Source organism: Melitaea cinxia, chromosome 4 (genome assembly GCF_905220565.1).
Source record: "Melitaea cinxia chromosome 4, ilMelCinx1.1, whole genome shotgun sequence".
NCBI lineage: Eukaryota > Metazoa > Arthropoda > Insecta > Lepidoptera > Nymphalidae > Melitaea > Melitaea cinxia.
Window position 1 is genome coordinate 14030614 of NC_059397.1, and position 21294 is coordinate 14051907.

Below are 21294 nucleotides of genomic sequence, written 5' to 3' on the forward strand. Positions count from 1 at the left end.
TAGATCGATACCCTCGAGGAATCGATAACGATATTTCGATACATTTTACACACCAACTACTTTAGTAAATTTCTATAAGTCGTTTTCAATTAAATCACTCCTTTGTAGACGGTAAATGCCATATTAGGAATTAAATATATTATATCAAAGTTAAATAGTTTATATTTTTATACAATATAGTATTCTCATAAATCACCATTCATTTATTCAACACATGTTCGATTCTTAGTTTATGGTAAATCAATAACTGATAGGCAGGCACGCTTTGCAGTTTCCGCAATAAAATTGTATATATGTATATACACACTAACCTATCCTTACTCGTAGCGACAGACGCGCAAAACAGTGTTATAATATATATGTTTCTAAAATTTCATTAGAAAAAATCTCTTAAAATATATCTCGATAAATTCTTTTAAAATTATCCCCATCTCGCGGGAGAGAAATATTACATTTCAGCGCGATATAAATAAATTTCTATTCTCTTACACCTAAATAGGAAGAACTTCTAAAAAATGTAAAAGAGAACATAGTAATTGCACACATAGTAAATATAATATACTAACACGAATATGCCGATCAATTGAGTTTTAATATCTTTAACATAATTATACACAAGTTTGAACTTTGTCAATGTCGAAATTAACCAAAAGAAAAATTATTTTTAAATAAAAACCATCAGTTAGTAAATAAACAACAAAATATAAAACTCAAAATTTTACATAAGATATTTTAAAATAAATCGATTAAAAAAAATCAACAATTATTTGTGAAATAAAATAAATTTTAAATAAATTCGGTATTGACAAAATTCGACAACACCACAGCTACAATGATTATGCATTGAACGATAAAACTCTTACATGACACATATTAAACATGATATAAACAGGTAATGATTTGTACAGGCGTTAGAAATTAAGTTATACATCGATATAAGTACTCGAGCTCACTTTAAGTCACTCATTACTAAAAGATACGTGGAATGTTTAGTATAATGTTAGTACTTCGGTGACCCTCGGACGCTGTTGTGGATCGCTAATACGTTGGCAAGACCTATACACACGAACTGTTCAGCGAGATTCTATGAATATTTAATATTTAAGTTGTGGATGACTGAAAAAAATCTGTCAGTCAGAGTCAGAGTTTTTTTTTTAGTAGAAAGAGTAGTTAGTTAGGTTATTTAGTGGAAGGCATGTAGTTATTTGTACTTGTCCATCCATAGCAGCTGTCAACGGGTCGCTGACCTCAGCGAGTGTCTCCACAACGAGACCTCCACTGTTCCTACAGAGACTAGACGTTACCGAAAAAAAATTTTTTTTTGCATACAAATTAGGTCCGTTATTTGACGCGTATAATTATCTAAACGTTATCTTAAATACATGATACAATCTCTAGGACGATACACATTTCGCTATAAATGCAAATTCATGGAATTCAATATAAAAGATAAGGCTCACGACGAGTTCGCCTTACGTTATTATGCTACTAAGATCCTCGATAACACCACACCGTATCGAGTCGTATACGATTACTTCGCGTAAGTATACGGGACGTGCTAAAGCCACTAAAGGAGGCCATATATCAGTTTCATGCCTAAAACCATAGTCACAACAACCGATATCAACTGTAAGACAACATTGTAGGGTGATCGGCAGAACTCGAGAATATCTCTCGGAAGACGAAGGGGCCCTCCGCAAGACGCGCGTACGCTAGGTAACAATTAATATTCCTTAACCTAATTGCACATTTTAATAAAAACACGCACAAAATGAAGACTTAAATTAACCGTCTCGTGACGTATCTATAATATATTACGAGATTTCAAACACACGCGTAAATAAGTTTCGACATTTATCTATGACCCAGTACCGTTCCCTGTTCGATAACGATTACAACGTGCTGAGTTGTTTATAATAAATATCTAATGTGGCACTCGAGTTTGGTATACCTTAAACCAAAATGCAGGTATATCACATCCAGCACCACAGAGTAACTATTTACTAACAAATACAATGAGCAACCATTCAAACTAACAGTCCTTTCCTTTGGATACCTACGTCGCGGTAATGTAAATTACATCCAAAATATACATTGATAAAATATACACTTCATTATGAGACAGCATCGCTGCCACTGTTCACTCTAATACATGTATATTAGGAACTGTGAGAAATTGTTTCTGTCAGTTCTCACAGCCTCGTTAGGTTATAATTTCTGCAGTTGATCACGAGAACCGGCCGCAATACTGTTACACTTTCTATTTTGATAGCCATTATTTAAACAATTTTAAGAAACGAGAGTAAGAAACGAGAGAGTCAATTGAAAAAAAAAAGCTAAAATATGAATAATACAGACATTTCAGCGAAATATATAAAAAGTGACCAATAGAAGCCGGTTTCGCTGTAAATTCGTTTGTAGTATTAGGATTAGCCGAGTGACGTCAGAACGCCCGGTGGTGTTTCCTGCAGATTTAAGTCCCTGTGCATGTGAGAGCGAAGTGTGACGTCAGGCAAACTGGTTTGGTATATGACGTCACCACTGGTTTGGTTTATGACGTCACTACTGATTTTATTTATGACGTCACTTCCGGGCGCCCCGGGTCACGAGCGCCTGCAGAGCTGCCAACTGACTGAGAAGGTTAGCATTCGTTTGTTCGAGTGTCTCCACCCTCTTCCTATAGTCTGTGTTCTCTGATACTAATATTTCTACTTTCCTCTCTAATTGGTCCATGTATTCCTTCTTTTTGCGTCTGCTTTCTTGTGCTGATATCTGCAATTATGTTCGTACTCATTAATTTAACAAAAAATATTTAGATTATGATAACTTGTTTTATAAGCTTGCACGCTTACAGAACAAGTTACAATATACACAAAAAATAAAATTAAACTAAAAGATCCGATAGCCTATATACCCTTTTCAATATACGCCTCTTCTTCCTCATACGTCCAATTATCACTAACTTTTTAGTTAAGCACACAGATCGTATCAAGATAAATATGGATACATAAGACTAAGGAGACCGGATATAATAGACTCGAAAACCAAAAGAATAATTCTTTAATCAGATAATAAATACCTTATTTTTGATTTTCCTCCTGATTTTCTTGAGAGATTTCTCCTCTGCCTTGGTGAGCGGTAAGCGTGTGGGAACAGGGTATCCCTCAGCGAGCAGTGTGCGCTTTTCTTCTTCTGTTAGAACGAGCGTACCCGTTGATCCTTTCTGTAATTGATATAAATGAAGTTGATTATTTTATTTCAGTTTTCTATGACAAATTAGTACACTGAACTGCATGCAATAAATTTGGCGTCATTATTCAGGTTTCCTAAATCTTAATACAAAAGTTTAGTTCATCATCATCATCATTACAGCCTATACAGTCCACTGCTGAAGATAGGCCTCCACAAGTTTTCGCTAAAAATAACGTGAACTCATGTGTTTTGCCCATAGTCACCACGCTGGGCAGGCGAGTTGGTGATCGCAGGGTTGGCTTTGTCGCACCGAAGACGCTGCTGCCCGTCTTCGGCCTGTGTATTTCAAAGCCAGCATTTGGATGGTTATCCCGCCACCGGTCGGCTTTTTAAGTTCCAAAGTGGTAGCTGTGGAACTGTGTTATCCTTTAGTCGCCTCTTACGACACCCACGGGAAGAGAGGGGGAAAAGTTTAGTTATTTTAATGAAATTTAATTACAATGTAGTTTGACACTTTGTAATATACCTATTGACTATGTATTAGTTTTAGTCAAATAAAAATATAATCGACGAGGTTATTTACTCGTTTGCCTTCAGTTACCTCATAGCTCTGAATCAACTTTTAAAATTAGAAAGACTAAAGATTCCCAGTTCACAAACAAATGTTCGAAAATACAATCAACTAGGTAATTTGCGCATTATTAGCACTATATCGATAAGTAAGTGGATTGTTTACTTGCTGGTTCTCTTAATTTGGTACGTTAATGGTTTTTTCACTATTCAAAAGTATTCAGACATTATTCAGACGAACGTCGATTATAGAAATATTGGATCATTACCATAATCATATGAATCAGTTGAAGTCGTCTTTAATGCAAATTAGGATAGCTACATCTAGCTGCTATCGCTTGAATATTTAATCTCGAATAATCTTATACTTACATCTAGGCCCTTTGAACAATAGGTAGACTTATTAACTATGTCATACGGTGTAGAAAACGTAAGTGCTGGGACCTGGGTTCATTTCAGTGATATAAGTGATAAACGTACGAGTGAGTGGGTTGCACATCACGTTTATTTTGCATAACGAGGGATTTGCCATGTTTAAGTAAAAGGCAGTAAGGTATAAATATCGGAATCTGAGAAAATTGTGTTCAAAGTTTTGTATGTGTGTAAATAAGTATATGGTTTCATACTAAAAATATATCTTCAATAAAATAGGTTAATGATGTATTGTACAATTTTATTATCATGAAAGATATGTAATGGCTTCGAAATTTTGCAAAAGAAATCAATAAAGTTTATCGCTTTTTACCAAAGCAGTATAGTAGTTTAGCATGGTAAGGAGTAGCTCACAGGCTAGCTGCTGATGAGCGGCGTCTCCATATCATATCTTGTACTACCATCAAACCGTTGCTAGTTCGTGGTGAAATAGAAATGATATTTTGTCAAATGGTTCCTAATCGCCAAGAACAAATGGACTAACTAAAAGTCTTCTACAGGAAACTGATATTTTTAATTGCAAAATATGAAGATACAAGCGGAACGTTAAGCAAATGCTTAAACATATGCCTACTTGAAAAGATTTTTCCTTTCCTTTACACTAAATTTAGAAATTTTTTCTCCATTTTTTTTTTGTTAATTTTTTTTCCAAACAATATGTTTCACGCAATGTATAGTGCTGTTGTATGTATTAGCTAATAGTGGAAACTTTATTGATTTCAGTTATTGTAATTAGTCATAATATAATAATGAAATATAAAATTGTATATTGTTTTCTAATGTTTACGCGAATTTTACTCATTTAATGAAACCACTTTTTTTCGGATTTTATCGCGGTTTATTATTAACTTTTGATTCCCGACGTTTCGGATACTTTACAGCAACCATGGTCACGGGAGGACTCCCGTCCCAGTCCAGTCCGAAACGTCGGGAATCAAAAGTTAATAATAAACCGCGATAAAATCCGAAAAAAGTTGTTTCATTAAATAAAATTGTATGTTTCCCAAATAAAAATAAAATAAAATAAAAAATAAAGTCAATGGACTCACGGGCTGGCTGCTGATGAGCGGCGTGTTGATGGGCTGGCGCGAGTGGTGCGACACGTAGAGGTGCGCGCGGCGCGGCGGCGCGGCGGGCGGCGCGGGCGGCTCGCGCGCCGGCGACAGCGCGCCCTCGCTGTCCGACGACGACAGCGACGACGGCGGCGTGGGCGGCAGGTTGAAGCCCGCTGCCGGGGGAGCGTTCATTTAGTCATTTTCATTTTTATTTATTTATTTATTTTCAGTGGAAACAAACAGTATACAATAATTTTTACATTGCACATATTTGGAAAATCATCATCACCAGAACAGTTTCCAACAACCAATAACAAGTACGTGGCGTAGATGCGCCTCAAAACAAAGCAAACTTACATGAGTCAATGAGATTAAAGAGAGTGTGAAACTATCCAATTTACAGATTACATCAAAAATACAATAAATAAAACAATTGTATCGATCAATAAGAATGTCAACTAAAATTTAAAATCTAAATTAAAAATGTTAAAAAGTGATAGTAATAATTATAATTATAATTTTAAATACGATTACCTTTAGACAAAATATCCCTAATATGAGAATCAAATATGGTCAATGAAATATTAAATATATCACACTCCAGAAACAACCTGTTGTACCTATTACAACTTCTATTGATAAATAAATTTCGTGCGAAATTAGTTCATGGACGTATTTAATGAGAATATGTACTAGGGATGTGAAAAATTAATCGATTTATACAACAATGGACTATAGTGAAAAAAAAAAGCTCAGTCGAAATCTATTATTAAGATTATCTGGATGAAATCGCTCTTTAGCGATAAGATCGCCTTTGTGCATCTTCTATTGTATCTTTCTTTATGTGTCTGTATTTCGGTAAATAAATAAATATGACGGACATTTCCTTTGACTTGATTATTTTCTGTAATTATGAAATGGGTCAAACAAAAATGTCATCAAAAATAATCAATTATTTATCAACACATCTCCAATACATATGCTGCTTTCATATTTTTTCCTTAATTTATAGGGCGGCAAATTAAAATGGTCCAGAGCGCTGAATCTTAAAATATAACGTCTGACTAAGGTATCGTCCATCAATCACATAATAGTTTAGCAGCTTTTAACCCCTTAACTTCAAACGAAGACTTTTGGCAAAATAATAGTTATACGGATAGCCCAAAGGGAGACCTTGAGTATTACAAACAAATATTTACGTGAAATATCCTTAAAATCGTAGGTTGTTGAACTAAGTTTTTTTTGTTATAATATATCTATGTAATTCTGTAAATAACATGACAATTAAATAATATATAATTGACTAAAAGTCCAAGGGGTCGTCCATAAATCAGTGATGTTATTTTAGCCTCTGTTAACCCCTAACTCCCCCTTGGTGATATATGGTAAAGTTTTAAACGACCCCACCCCCGAAACGTAAAAATCACGTGTATTTTTTTGTATAAAATATACTGATATTTTTAGAATATTATCTTTAAATACAATCAATAATCTGATTACATTTTAGAAAATTTCGTATCGCGATACCATCCAGTTTGTTTTTTTTTTTTGTTTTGTTAAGGAGTTGCGAGTTTAATGAAAAATAATTATACGTAATATCTTTTCACAGCACCCGCCTTGTAATATTTCGTGATTTTGTCCGAATCCTCCCTGATTTTCGAACCTCTCGTGATTAATGGATGACCATCATCTATATCGTCAAGTATACTAGATAAATAAGAGTAGTAACCTGTTAACTATTTTTATACGTATCGAGAAGTGAGAAAAAAAACTTATATATGTAATTTAAAAAAATACATCGTCAGTGTATCCATTCGATTGTTGAACTAAATAACAAGAATTAGATTAAAAACTTTTTGGAAAAACGACTGTAAGTGTATAGTAAATACTATAATACATTTATTATTATACAAATGAAAATTGTATTTAATTACAAAATTCTTATATATCGTAAAATTATCAACTTAGAAAACAATTTCAAGTTAAAACTTTAAATCGTATCTTTTTTGTCCTTCGGTAGAAAAATGTTAAAGTAAAGAAAAACCAGGAAATATGATAAGCAGTACAGAATAGGTTTTGTAGCTATTACGATGTGAGCTTATCAGGGTTGACCAATATTTTAATGAAAATTAATTTTTTTGAATTTTTAATCCAATTAAGATTTTTTATCCAAATTAGTTGTATGACTCTTCCTCGTTCTCTTATCTTCAATAATAAATTAGACCTAATTGCAAGTACGGTTGTGCAGAAACATAATTAGCATTATATAAAATAGTTTATTAGGTAGCAGGACCAAATAAACAAGTTTCTTTCTTCTCGTCTTTTGTTGTACATTTATAAACATAATATAAATATCTGTAAATTATAAAAAAAAAAAATCTACATATTAAAAGTAATTATTAATTATTTATATTGACTTTTTTAATATTATATATATTATTATTATTATTTAATATTACTGTAAAATGTATTTGTCGACTAAAATGAATAAGTACACATGTATTAATTATCCTTATGCATATGACGAAATATTGGTCCTTTAAAAGTTCAATGTCCCTGTCAAGACTCAAAGGACTTAGATTTTATAAATTTTACAGATGACTTAGATTTATTTCCTAATACATATTTTTTATTTATATAGTTATTTATTTATAAGTTTTCACCAATAAATAGTATAGTTACAAAAAAATAATATTACAATAGTCGTCATGTTTACGAGATATCTATATAATTGTCTACTTTTTTCGAGTACCTATTCACAGATTAGTTAAAACATTTTCAACATTTAAATAGTAATTGAACAATTGTCTAGTTAGTAAATAGTAAAAACAATATTATCTTTCATATGATATTACTACGTACGACGTACAACTACTTGCTAAATATAGAGAACAAGAAATAATTTTAAAATTACAGTTTAAGAGGTTCTGGTTGAAAGTGTCGCATGACAGCCCGTAATTGCATCAAGGTTGTTTTGACTTTTGACATATCCTCTATATGTCAAACTGAAACTTGCTCCATGCTTGCCTTGCAACCATTAAAGTTTTTTTTTATCCTGTCAATTATTTATATTCTTACTAGCTTTCCGAGCGTGTTTTACACGATTTTGTCTGTTCGGTTTTATCAAGTTAAAATATAGCCTATGTCACTCAGTGATAACGCCGCTATACTCTGGTGAGAGAATTTTTAATATTTTTTTTGGAAGTTTTTGAAATTTCACCATTACAAACAAACTATAAATCTTTTCTGTTTATAATATTAGATATTTGAAAATCTAGCGTTAAAAATAATGGTTTATGAATCGGATAGTTTGGTAGTCATCAACTAACGAAACGAAAAGGTTTCTTAAATAACAATGTAGTGAATGACATTTTTGTTCGCAATAACACCCGAAATGTATTATTGAGTCATATTTATTATGTTGTTGAAAAAGAATCGAAAAGCATGCAGCAGTTTGAGAATTGCTTACAAATACCGATGTTCACCCACGTAGCTATCAAAATAAAACTTTACTTGAACGTTTTGTTATCATACGGAAGTCATTGTTGGCATTTTATACGTTTATACGAAAAATAATAATACTAAATATTTCTAAGTAGTCGTTTCTTATCAGTTTTTTTTTGGCAAAAATAGATAATATTTAATTATAAATGACGATTCAAGGATGCACCAAATCTACTTTAAAACTAAAAACGATCTTTGGTTGAATATATTTAACTGTATACTGCAGTGAGGCCATGACTACATAGATGATTCTGCATTGAAGCATCAGTGCAAATTAAGAAAATACGTAAAAATGTCTGGACATTTGCTCAACTTTAAATAATAATAATAATTATTATCTCGAGTCATAGTGTTTGTTACCAAACTCCTCCGAAACAGAATGACCGATCTTTATGATTTTTTTTCAGTGGGTATATTTGGTAGGTCTGACAATAGGCCGTAGGCTACATTTTATATGAAATGTCATTGTATGTTTGTACAAACTTAACGAACGTTTGCCTGATTAGCTAGTAATAATATATAAGTCTGGCGCAAACGTGGGGAGGCCTATGTCCAGCAGTGGACTGGGATAGGCTGAAGTGTGTATATATTTTGTTCAAAAATGTCAGCGTGTTACCTGAAGTGCCGGAAGATGTGACTTTAATAGAAAGCTTGTTGTTGTTCAGTGCTATGCGCGGCGCAGCGCTGAGCAGCAACTGGGGAACTCCTGCCGCCCCCACCTTCTGAAGAACCGCTTGTGGCATGTGGATTGTTCCAGTCTGAAATAAATATGACCGAAATTAAAGTACTTATAACTTAATAAATATACAATGGATTGCATTATAACAATTTGTAAATGATTTAGTGTTGGACAAATATCTCCCTTTTTGGAAGTAGAAAAGTTGCAGTTGAAATCGCTATGGTGTTCCGATGTATAAGAAAAGTTTTTCTTAATTTCAAATAAAATATGCAGGTTTTAAAATAATATTTGTACACACTGATGATAAACTGCGCACTATTGATTTAAAAGCACATTTACCATATAAAAATTAGGCTATGCTATCTCGGAATCGTATAAACGCAACGTAACCGTTTATTGACATTTGCAAGGGTCATGAGCGCCAATTGTATAATTAGTATGTAAGCTCTTTTTGACCGGTCTTAAGTAAATTTGCTTACTACCGTAGTGTTGGCTATAGAAAAATATTTTAGAGGTATTTCTGGGGTGAGAAACATTTACGTTGGTTGTTTTACATTGCTTTTATTTACGTATTAAACTACTAAATGTTACCCGTTGTAAAGTCGTTAATCAGCGTTTAATAATGTCGCTATAGTTTGTATACACATTAGTACATTCTACTATTTTATTATTCCTACATTTCGATAAAACAAGTAAGCAATATTTAATGAATTTCTTGCGGTACTTTCTATTTCCTTTTCTTATCCACATTTCCCTCCTATTGTTCCTGGTTACTTTTATTTCAGGATTTGTATATACTGTGTGGTTACGGCATTAAAGAATATAGCCACCCCCTCTTTTCCCGTAGGTGTTGTAAGAGGCGACTAAGGGATAACACAGTTCCACTACCACCTTGGAATTTAAAAAGCCGATCGATGGCGGGATAACCATCTAACTACTGGTTTTGAAATACACAGATCGAAAACGAGCAGCAGCGTCTTCCACGTCGTCACCAGCCCGCCCAGCGTGGTGACTATAGGCAAAACACATGAGATCACGCCATTTTTGGCTTAAAGTTGTAGAGGCCTTTGTCCAGTAGTGGACTGTGATGGGCTGATGTGATTGATATTGTTATTGGCGATTAGGTAGTAGTTATTTCCATAAAAATAAACTGTTCTCGATTCAAGATTAAAACTTTTTGTCACTACATAATATAAAACAGGAATAGCTTTATTAAAGCTGCAATAGTCGTATTAGAAACATTTGAAACGCTAGAAGTATGCAACTATGTAAGCATCTTGCCTAACCAGAATAATCGTATTTGGTGATTGCGATTGCATGTCCTGTTAAATGATCTTTATCTTAGATATTAGTATGCGGTCGTAGCCGCAGCGTTATTCCGTTGCAGAGAAAAATTTGCATCTTCAAAGACGCCCTGGAGCTTAAATATGCTCAAACTAAATATATTTAAACTTATCCGCTGCTAGAAGTTAGATAAATTGAAAGTCGTATATTTGCATGCAAAAATGCTTCTCGTACAAATTGAATGCAGTTTTGTTTAATCTAGATTATGTTAATATGTCTTCCTTCTCGACCGTCATCGCTGCGGTATCGAGAAGTCGTAACAATCTCAGTTCGTTTCGAAAAACGGTAAACGCGGTAAGTACTTACAAAAGAACTCTTTAAAAAATTGACAGGTTTTTTAATCGTTCATATTTTAAGGTCGAATTACAGAGAAAGTCGCGAAGTAACGTGAGCTATTTGAACCCTAGTAACCTTTCGTTTTTTGTCAAGTCATTCAGGTCTGACGGCGATTGAGTTTGAACTCACGATTGTATTTCACGTCAATTTAAATTTGCCCTCTTCTTTTTTGAGCTTTTCCATAGAATGTTTATTTTTATATCCGATGTTATATATACTCGTAGTCATTTAAACGAAGTTTGTGGTTAATGTAAAATATGTATTTTTCCATGGAATTATTAACTTCAGCAACCTGCACTAAAAATCCTCTTAACAAACTTATAGTCGTGTTATGAGAATGAAGACTTAAGAAGAGCATTCTTTATGAAGAAACTTAACTAATGCAATAAGTTTTAATTGAATTGAAGTCGAAGAGAGTCGTGTAACCATTAGCATGATAATAATTTGCATATTTAACTTTTTCATTTCCATGTCGTAAAACTAAAAACCCAATTTTTGTTTAAACTACAGTTTTTATTTAAATAATTTTATGTATAGCTTGTATATGATATGTAGTATAAGTATGTGGTTACTTTAAAGTCTCTCGCTTGTATCTACTCTGTATTAAAAAAAAAAGTGTGTGTCAGTTCCGACGCACGAATGAAGTTTACTCCTTCATTTCGCCTGTCTAAATAGACACAAAAAAGCTTCTAGTCTAAGAAAAATATTAATACCATATCAAATGGGAAATAAACGAATCAATTTACTGTTATTAGAAAACGTCGTCGTCGATAGATGGCGTAACGAGAAACGTAACGAGGTCATTCGTTCAGTAGATTTTACTCCTCATATTTTTTCATACCCTAAATGAAATTCGATTCTTAAGCTATTTTTTTCAATTTATTGGCCTATAACAAATATCTTTACAATTTAAGTACCAAGAAAACCTCGCGGGTTTATCTGGGTACAGAGAGTCACTCAGTTAATTCAGTTTGTTTTTGTTAAAAATTATTTTTTAAAACGTGATTTGATTTTCGTGGTTATACATTTCTTGCAGTTCTCTAGGCAGTTCTCTAGGCAGTTCTCTAGGCAGTTCTCTTTCCATACTTTTTGTTAGTTTTTGATAAGTGGTATTTAAGATTTGAATCAAGTTAACGTAAGCCTATAGATCTTAGTTTTTCGATAACAAGGTTGTATTATTACTCGTAATTTGGGTTAGAATAGAAAATTTAACTTTATCATATTTATTTATAACATTACAATGACAAAAGAGCTGATTATAGTTGTTCTTATCATTATTAAGTATGCGTTTAGGTACAATTATTTTTAATAATCTTAACTGTAAATTGTTAATGTTTTCCTAGTTTGATCTGCAGGATTTGCCGTAACTACTAACACCATAATCGATAACCGAGTCAGCCAAGGCCACATATAGGAGCCGCAGTGTCTGGTATGGTAATTTAGCTTTGAGTAGGTATACTTAGTTTGCTTAATAATGATCTTAATTTTGAGCAAACGTGATCTGTATACGGGCCCCAGGTAAATATTTCATCGATTATTAAGCCTATGTACATATGTGGTTTCACTTGTTCAATATCTTCAAACGAAAAATTCCGACTGCATGTAAAGTAGGTTACAAAACATAGTTTTAGCTTGTCTTATTCTGAGTTATTAGATACCTAAATTGTATGTTCAAACAAAAAAAAGCTACATACCGTGTGATCAATGACGTAGTCGACGTGTGTGACAGGTGTGCCGGGGGTCGGGGATGGCGGGCAGGAGGAGGCGGGCGACTCAGGCTCCGACTTAGGTTCCGCCTTGACTTCAGGAGGGAGGGAATCGCTGGACCGCCGTCTGCTTCGCCAAGCGCTTGCTGGTATTGCTGGATAGCATTCGTCTTCCATATCTGGAATTATGAAAATCAGAGTTTTTTAGTGGATTGCGGTCAAATATTTGTATAATTATGTGTAGTAAACGCCTAACCTGTAAATAACAACAACATTAGTCAACCCAGCCATCATTTTTATTCGATATTGCACGCCTCCAAAGGGGGCTTTGGTTTATTCTCACAAAATGAAAAGTACGGGAAGCGTTTACTCTAAACCCTCTATATTTTTATTAAAATGCATTAATATGCTATAAAATAGTCACTTTTATACAAAATATACATCAAACTATAACAATATTAATAATAATTATTAAACATAAATAATAATTAAACAAAGATTAAAGTTTTTTTTAATACTATTATACTAAAAAGAATGGATTGAATAAATATTATGTTAGATGTCAAATTTTTGGATATACGGACGATAGCAAAATAATGCGAGAACCACTTGAGGACATAAGCTGCGTTTTAATACATCAGGAAGTATTGAATATGAAGGGTAAAAAATTATTCAATTTTTTATAGCATTTTATTAAAATTAACTTTGACCTAGTAACTCTCAATTGTTAACTATACGAAAAGTAAGTGATAAGTTTTATTTTATGAGTGGTAAAGTCAATAATTAATTATTTAATCAATACAACGTAGAGGCGTGCACTTTTGGATTTTTCAATTTATTGTTTTCAATAATACTGATGTTTTGTAACTAAAGTCACAGGTCACTGGATTGTTTCTCAAGAAACCGTAATTAACTGGTAGCTGCCGGTTGCCGGTTGCTAGTCGTCTAGATTAAATATCTTCTTAACTCTATAAGATACGTTTTAAGCTTTATCAAAAATTCAGAAAGAGGGTAATAAGTAGAATAAATTGAGTGTATATTATTGTATATTTTTCATTTGGAATCATCATTATCTTACAAAAAATGTTTACAGATATGAATATAAAGAATATATATAATCAATAAAAAATTATTGTTAATAAAGTAATTATTATTTCGTGAGTTATGCGGAAAATATAACATGCGGAAAACGATAACTGAAAATTCTTTTTGAAAGATTACAATAAAAATATAAACGGAAATAAATAATAAAATCATATTTTAAAAGTGTTATAAACATGAAAGTTTTTGTCACGACTCTCTGAGACTTTCTTTACAATTTAATTTTACTTTTATGCAAACTGAATTATCGTCTCTTGCAGACTCTATTAAAGCATTAACGTTTCTACGATAAAAATTGAAAATGGAGAGTTTAGCTTTGAATATCATTCTATTTTTTATTGTAATATTGGTAAATGGAAGTTATTATTATATTATCAAGAGTTTTTAACAAATCTAAGATTAATAGAACCTATAAAAGGCTTAAGCATTTTTAAACTGCGGACTGCGGACTGAACCTTTAATCAACACTTTGGTTTTAATTCAAATAATTTCAGATAGTGCTGACAGAATTATCACATTGAAGATTTATAGATAAAAGCACGGAGGGGGAAGGGGGAGGTCCTTATTATTTTATTACATTTGAAATGATTAATACTGTTAGATCTATAGATCTATATATCTTCAATGGGCAGAGAGGCAGGAAGTAGGACCCGGCCGTCAAATTGGTATTCCCCTTATGTGGGCGTTATAAAAGGATACGTTTTAAGGTTGTTTTCTAGTGAGAACGCGCTTTGTAACATTTTCGTCTTGTAATTTTAGAGGGGGACATTTATTAATACTCTTTTATGACATGTATAGTTTAGACAATGACGCACTAAACGTAATAACAGACAAATATCCTGCGTGCGTTCTCTGTTAGGGATCGAAGCGGTTCTGCAGACATACCGTTGCATCAGCGCTTTGTACTTATGAAACGGTAACGTGTGATTAACTCATCAACTATTAGAAAGTATTTAAGCGATTTTAATCGCGTTCTATTATGTGTAACTGTTTCATTCTCAGAATTCAGGAAGACGTTTGATAGGCCTTAGTCTTTTGTAGTGGAATTCCTTTGTAATGTCATTGTATACAAAATCATTGATTAAAAATCGTGATTCAGAGAAATTATATTAAAATTATAAGGTAATGTAAAAATTAAATTAGACAACTGAGTTAAGTTTGTGTCTTCTATTCTTTGAAATAAATAATAGTTTAAAAATCAATAAAAAATACGTTTTTATAAATAAACCCAATAAAAAGCGTGTAAAAAGGTTTATCATAATCGAGTTCTAGTCGATGAAATGGTCGCGTAAACAATTCCTTAGGTAAAACCTTTTTGTAGTATTTTGCAGAAAAAAAAAGAAAATTAAATCCAAGAAGCTTTTTTGATATTGAAAACCCCCGTTTTTAGATATAGATGAATTTATTAGTCATAGTCCTTTTTAGGTTATAATCATAGTAATCATTTAAATTACATCCTCATTAAAAAATTAATCTGGCAATCAAATATTTACTTTAAATTTGCATAATTCTATAACATAAAATACAATAGTATTTTACGTACAAATTCCGATGCAATCTTACAATGATTTTTTAATACTTTTGTTAAATAACATCAAATGTCAAAAGGTATTAAATTTGAAAATATTTTTCTTTAAGACATACATAGCACTTACAGTACTTGTTTTATCATTGCTAATTTATCATGAGATGATTTCAATATTGTAGTATATCACTAGTCTCTAATGATATTTTTTACAGCCTGCATCAGTGACCTATGTGTTGGAAAAAATTTACAAGCAAGTAACCGGTCACAGGCCCATAAATGTCACAGTAAATGTCTAATTATGTATTTGTTAGCGTTTCTTGTATGGACTCGCGTTTAAGATATAATCAAATACGTCGAAAACTATCATAAATGTCATCTTTAAATGTCAAACTCTCTTACAAGACTTTCTAAGGGAAATCTAAGAAATGAATATTGTAGGCGTAGGAATCGTACGTTTATTGCCAACAACAACTATCTTATTAGGTATTTTATAGAACAAAAAATTCCCCTTTTTATCTATTGAGTACAAGCTATTGTGCTTTTATGGAAGTATATTCGGTAAAGTTTTGTAGTCGGGGTTAGCAAACAAAAAAGTTATAAACAAATGTGAAATATATATATATATAGCTGTCTATATTAGGAATGTTACTTCAATGATAAATATGGCGACCCACATTGACGATTATGGCAACTGCTTCCTATGAGTAATAACGTTTTGTTTTAATTTTAAGTATAATAATAACATAACTTTTTACTAGCTGCCTGACTTCGTTACTTACCGATTGACTGAAAAACGCTTAAAATTTGGTAACATATAAAGTAAGGAAGGTTGTGTAAGTTTGTAATTTCGAAAATATGTAATATAAAAATTTTCTCGACTTTTAATTAGAAATACAGTAAAGGGGTGAAATGAAATTTTACACGGGTATTCTTTCAATTTGGTACAAAGAAGTGTGAAAACCTTTCAGAGGATCAATTTGGCCTTTCCTTTATATTTAGTAGTTCTCGATAGTAATATACTTTTTATTAACTTTATTTCATTGTATTTGGTTCAGCAGCAATGCCAATAAACATGCAAATTAGGTTTTGAAGTGATGTCATTAAGGTAAAGCACGTGTAGAAATAAAAATAGCTTAGAAGTGTAATGTGTCAAAATGATAGATCATGGTTCCCCTAATAGTCATTCATCTTGCTCGATACGGAACGTTTAAGATTCATTAGGATCGTGACACGTACACTTTTATTGGCGATATTGTTGCGGTCAATGAACTGCGTCTTCTAAAAAAACTTTAAATTCTTTTAATCATATAAAAACGGTACATAATTTATTTGCATATACATAGTAGTTTAAAGTGAATATATGTATATGAAATGTCAAGTTTCAAGATCTCCTACGGCTTTGCTTGTTTTGACATTTATAGCCTCCTTTAAGCTTGTATGTATCATAGCGTAATTATTTTATAATCTACGTAAGTTTTGTATAAAGTGTATCTCTAATAGTGAAAGAATTATTTAAATTAGTCAAACAGTTTCACATATTAGTGCTGTATGAAAATGATTTGAAAATTTGTTGACAATATTGTGACGGCTTAGATCACGTAAATAAAATAGAATCTAGTTGACATAATTCGAATTTTGAATTTAAAGGACAAAACAATTTTTTTGGGAAACACATATATGTCGAAATTTGCGATTAAACTAGACGTCTGTACGTAACAACGATATTATTTTACATTAAAAATTAATTGAAGTATGTATATGAACAGGAAAACAAGAATGCTACTAGTTTGGACGTTAATATATAATTACTACCCTTACTTGAAAGTAGACGATTACGTATGCGGGTGTCGATACAATGTAAAACGTAATTAACAAAGTGAATATATTTTAAGCGAAAATATTACATATTCAATTAGTAATAAATGCTTAAGTTGTTTGGTGCTAATTTCCAAAGTTTAGCGACTACGTAAAATTCCTTTCACTAGAATCAGGTGTAATTTATGCGAAGGTGTTAACGTAATGACTGATGAATAACGGTCAGTATTGAAGTGTATGGACAAACTGTGCTAAAATTTAATGAAAAATTTCAGTTAAATCATGTTCAGATTGCGTTTAGAATATATTTTTGTTCAATCAATTTACTTGACAAAATAAAGTCGGAAAGGAAAGTAATCTACAATTAGTACTTGTGTTTTTATACCTACTTTAATACAGAAGGTATTAAAGTAGGTATAAAAATAAAAAAGTAATTATAAAACGTTTACTGTAAATTAAAATCTGTTAATTTGTTTTTGCTATTATCAACTTATTGTGAATGTTTTACAAACGTTTTTGCTATAATATTATTAATTGTAAATATCAATATAAGTCATTACAATCATTTTTTTTTTTTCGAAATGACTGTTGCTGTTGGCCCTACTGGCCTTTACAGCGTCACCGGTGAGAGGGGCCGGGCACTTAGGCAAACCGGCCGCGAAGGAAGATGTGGGCCCTTTTCGGCGGGCACGGGGGTGACGTTCGTCCTAAGGGTGTCTCCTAGCGAGATCGCACCTCGGCTTAGAACGTCGTCGGGATGGAGGAGGCGCTATGCGGAGCGCTGCGGCGGGTTGTGGACGGTCGATGCGCCTAAGCGTATCCGAGCCGTCCTAATACAATCATTTGTAACCTATTAATTTATTACTTACCTTCGATCGGGAGCATCTAGTTACTCATACTTGCAAACTTAAGTAAATTCGCTGATACTGCGAATTTTTAATTCAATAAGAGCTGGTTAGTTCAGAATATATAAAAGATATAATTTTTTGAATAACAATATCTTTTGGCGTCATGTAACATTAGGTAGTGGATAATAAAACAATTAGACTTTATCTTTACTGACAGTAACTCGTAAAACTATAGTTGATTATCGAACTAATTCAGTATTATACATAATGATAATATTAATATATATTCCTTCATAATAATATGATAAAATTATAAACACTATTTTATTGATTCAAATTACGTTAAAGAATTTTATGATATGTTGTATTATTTATGTAAAACTAACATTTCCTGTAACATTCAAAACTTATTTTGCGACTTAGATTATGTTCACTTATATAAATTTTATAGATACCTATATGCATTAGATTAAAATTTAAAACGAAATGTTATAATAACGTAACACGGACGATATAACAAGAATCGATTTTCATATAAGGCCCCTGGCGTTATTTGTTTCGTTTATTTACCATTTGATATGGTAATAATCCTTTTCTTAGGCTAGTCTTTTTTGTGCCTATTTAGGCAGTCGATCTGAAGGAGTAAACTCCAGTCGTGCGTTTGAGCTGACACGCACACTTTATCAATATTATTAAATATGTACTATGTATACCTAGTTTATATATAAACAGTACTATGTAGTTGTCATACGATAAACATTAATTGATTTATTATCACGTGATGTATTCTATAACGTTTTAATATCGATGATTTGTATCGACACTTCCGAGAAGATTATCGATATATTATCTAAGATCCTTAGACACGTACACGACGTTAACAGTTTTATTTTATGTGTATTGCACGAATATTAGAATAATAAGTAAATATTCCACAAATTTACGTCGTTTAAATGGCATTCATTTCATACGTTCGTTAGGATAAAATTAAATTAGTTCTGATTTGTACCTAAAAAACAAAGATAATGCCTATGTCAAGTAAGCTTAGAGTTTGTTTTTGACGTGAGTTTTAACTTTCACGCTTACTACGAAGAATTTTACTGTTACTGGACTTACCGCGATTTTCATTTTGAAACCTTTTTGACCGATTTGTTGGTGACGTTGAAGACGCGGTGTATCACTCTCAAAGCGATTACCATAAAAGTGACCTTGGTACTATTGACAATGACAAATAGTAAACACAGCAAAAAGACATGAGTTTAAAAATTACAGCCGAATTGAGAAGTTCCTCCTATTTTGAAGTAGGTTAACAAGTAAAATTCCAACTGCTGGCTTTCAATACACAGGCCGAAGCCAGTCTACCACAGCCACAGTCGTCTTCGGTGCGACAAAGCCAGACATGCAGTTACCAACCCGCCTGCCCAGCGTGAACTTGTGGAGACCTATGTCCAGCAGTGGACTGTGATAGGCTGAAATGACAACAAGTAAAATGGAACAAAGAAGTCTCATAAAGATGTTCGGATGTATCTTTTAGAATATTTCTATTACAATTCACGTCTTATTAAAAAAAAAAACAGAGTGTCGATATATAACGATATTAAAATTATAAGTATATTCTAAAACATTTCAAAAATATTTTATTGTTGATCATTCGTTCATGTCTTTCTTCAAATTATAATTCATCACGAAATAAAATCAAATTTCAAAAGTGCTAGCCCTATAAATTAGTTTCGTCCTTTATCACGAGTTGTAAATGGAATTTTTGAGTGACTATGCAATGAACTGGTAAGGTATCTAGTTGTAGGGTTGAGTCATTGTTTTCGAATGCGAAGTTAGTAAGCAAACCACAAAGTGGGAACCGCATTGAATCCCAATTTCAAACACAGTTATTGGTATTTTTTGGACATCGACCTTTGAAAGATATTTATTTGTATGTAAAATGATTATTTTTACAATTAAGCACTTTTAGTTAAAATACTTTTGTTTTTTTTATAGATTGAAAAAATGTTACTATTTAATTTTGAAAAATAATAACAATTTTAGATGCAGCGCAATTAATAACAATTTAGCATCATTAAAATAAATCAAATGAAAAAAAAAATTAATAGGTACGATTGAAAAATCTTGTCTATCCGATTCTTCCTAATTTTTTATGAAAAGTCACACAAATAATTAGCAATTGTATCGGTTTTAATATACATACAAACAAAAAATTACAGCATATTGCTAGAATTTATTACATTTGATTCCTATTATCTTAGATAAATCGCGTAAAATTCATTTTACAATAAAAAGTATAAATATATTAAGGGATTTTACTGGGGAAATACATTTTACATAACGTTCGGTGTTTTTTGAATACAAATAATTATCGTGTTAAGATTGTGTTATCGTTTTAACAGATTAAAAATAATACGTTTCATATCTTGCATGTCACCTAACAACTTGGATTAGTGTGAACAATAAATGTCTTTAATTGATAATTTAGCGTTAATGGGAACAATGAACGGGGATTTTTTTTTTCAAAAGAAAATGAACGGATATCTGATCTGGAGGCATTGTTTTTCTTTACAGATATTGCTATTATAAGGTGTAATAGATTAAGCTTATACAATGGCATGGCTGCTTCGTCATCTTTTTAATTAATTGATAGAAAAAAAATAATGCAATTGTGTTATTGATGTGAAAAAGTATTAAAAACTTGTTAAATGATCAAGTGTCTTAAGCATTTATATAAATAATTACAGAAATTACTCGAAATTTCAGCCTTCACGTGATAAATCTTCATTACGTTTTATTATTTCGACTTAATTTAACACTTTTATGATAAAATAACGCCAAAACCACTGTCAAAATGTTAATATTTTGTACCTTTATGAAGTTAATTTGAATAAGATTAAAGTCTTATCATGACAAATAATATTTAATCTTATATTTCGCGTTATTTGTTATTTTGTTAAATATTGTTGTTTTTTAGTTATTAAAATGACAATGTTATTGTGTTTTCGATGAGGGTCCGCGTGCGACACGAATCCACATTGTCATTCGTACGAAAGATGTTTTGATTCGAGATAAACACGTTAGTTATTATATTCATTGTATCGTAAGTTATTGTGTGGACGAAGAATTAGTTGCAATGTTTTATAATTATACACATTTGATATGAAAATTATTATATTTACAA

At 31.9% G+C, this 21294-nt stretch overlaps 1 protein-coding gene and 1 long non-coding RNA gene across 2 annotated transcripts in view; one reads left to right on the forward strand and one right to left on the reverse strand.

Annotated features, from left to right (window-relative positions):
- Positions 1–2583: 2583 nt before the first annotated feature.
- LOC123670265 (cyclic AMP response element-binding protein A) overlaps positions 2584–21294 on the reverse strand; it is a 131531-nt gene continuing 112820 nt past the window's right edge. The window contains exons 3-7 of the mRNA XM_045603774.1: positions 12807–12997; positions 9370–9511; positions 5244–5422; positions 3080–3223; positions 2584–2772 (exon numbers count right to left, since the gene is read on the reverse strand). Of these exons, the coding sequence (XP_045459730.1) occupies positions 2584–2772; positions 3080–3223; positions 5244–5422; positions 9370–9511; positions 12807–12997 (845 nt within the window). The remainder of the gene's footprint in view (positions 2773–3079; positions 3224–5243; positions 5423–9369; positions 9512–12806; positions 12998–21294) is intronic.
- On the forward strand, positions 8244–9578 carry LOC123670267. Its single transcript, XR_006745890.1, has 2 exons — positions 8244–8423; positions 9419–9578. It is a non-coding gene; the product is annotated as an uncharacterized LOC123670267 (long non-coding RNA).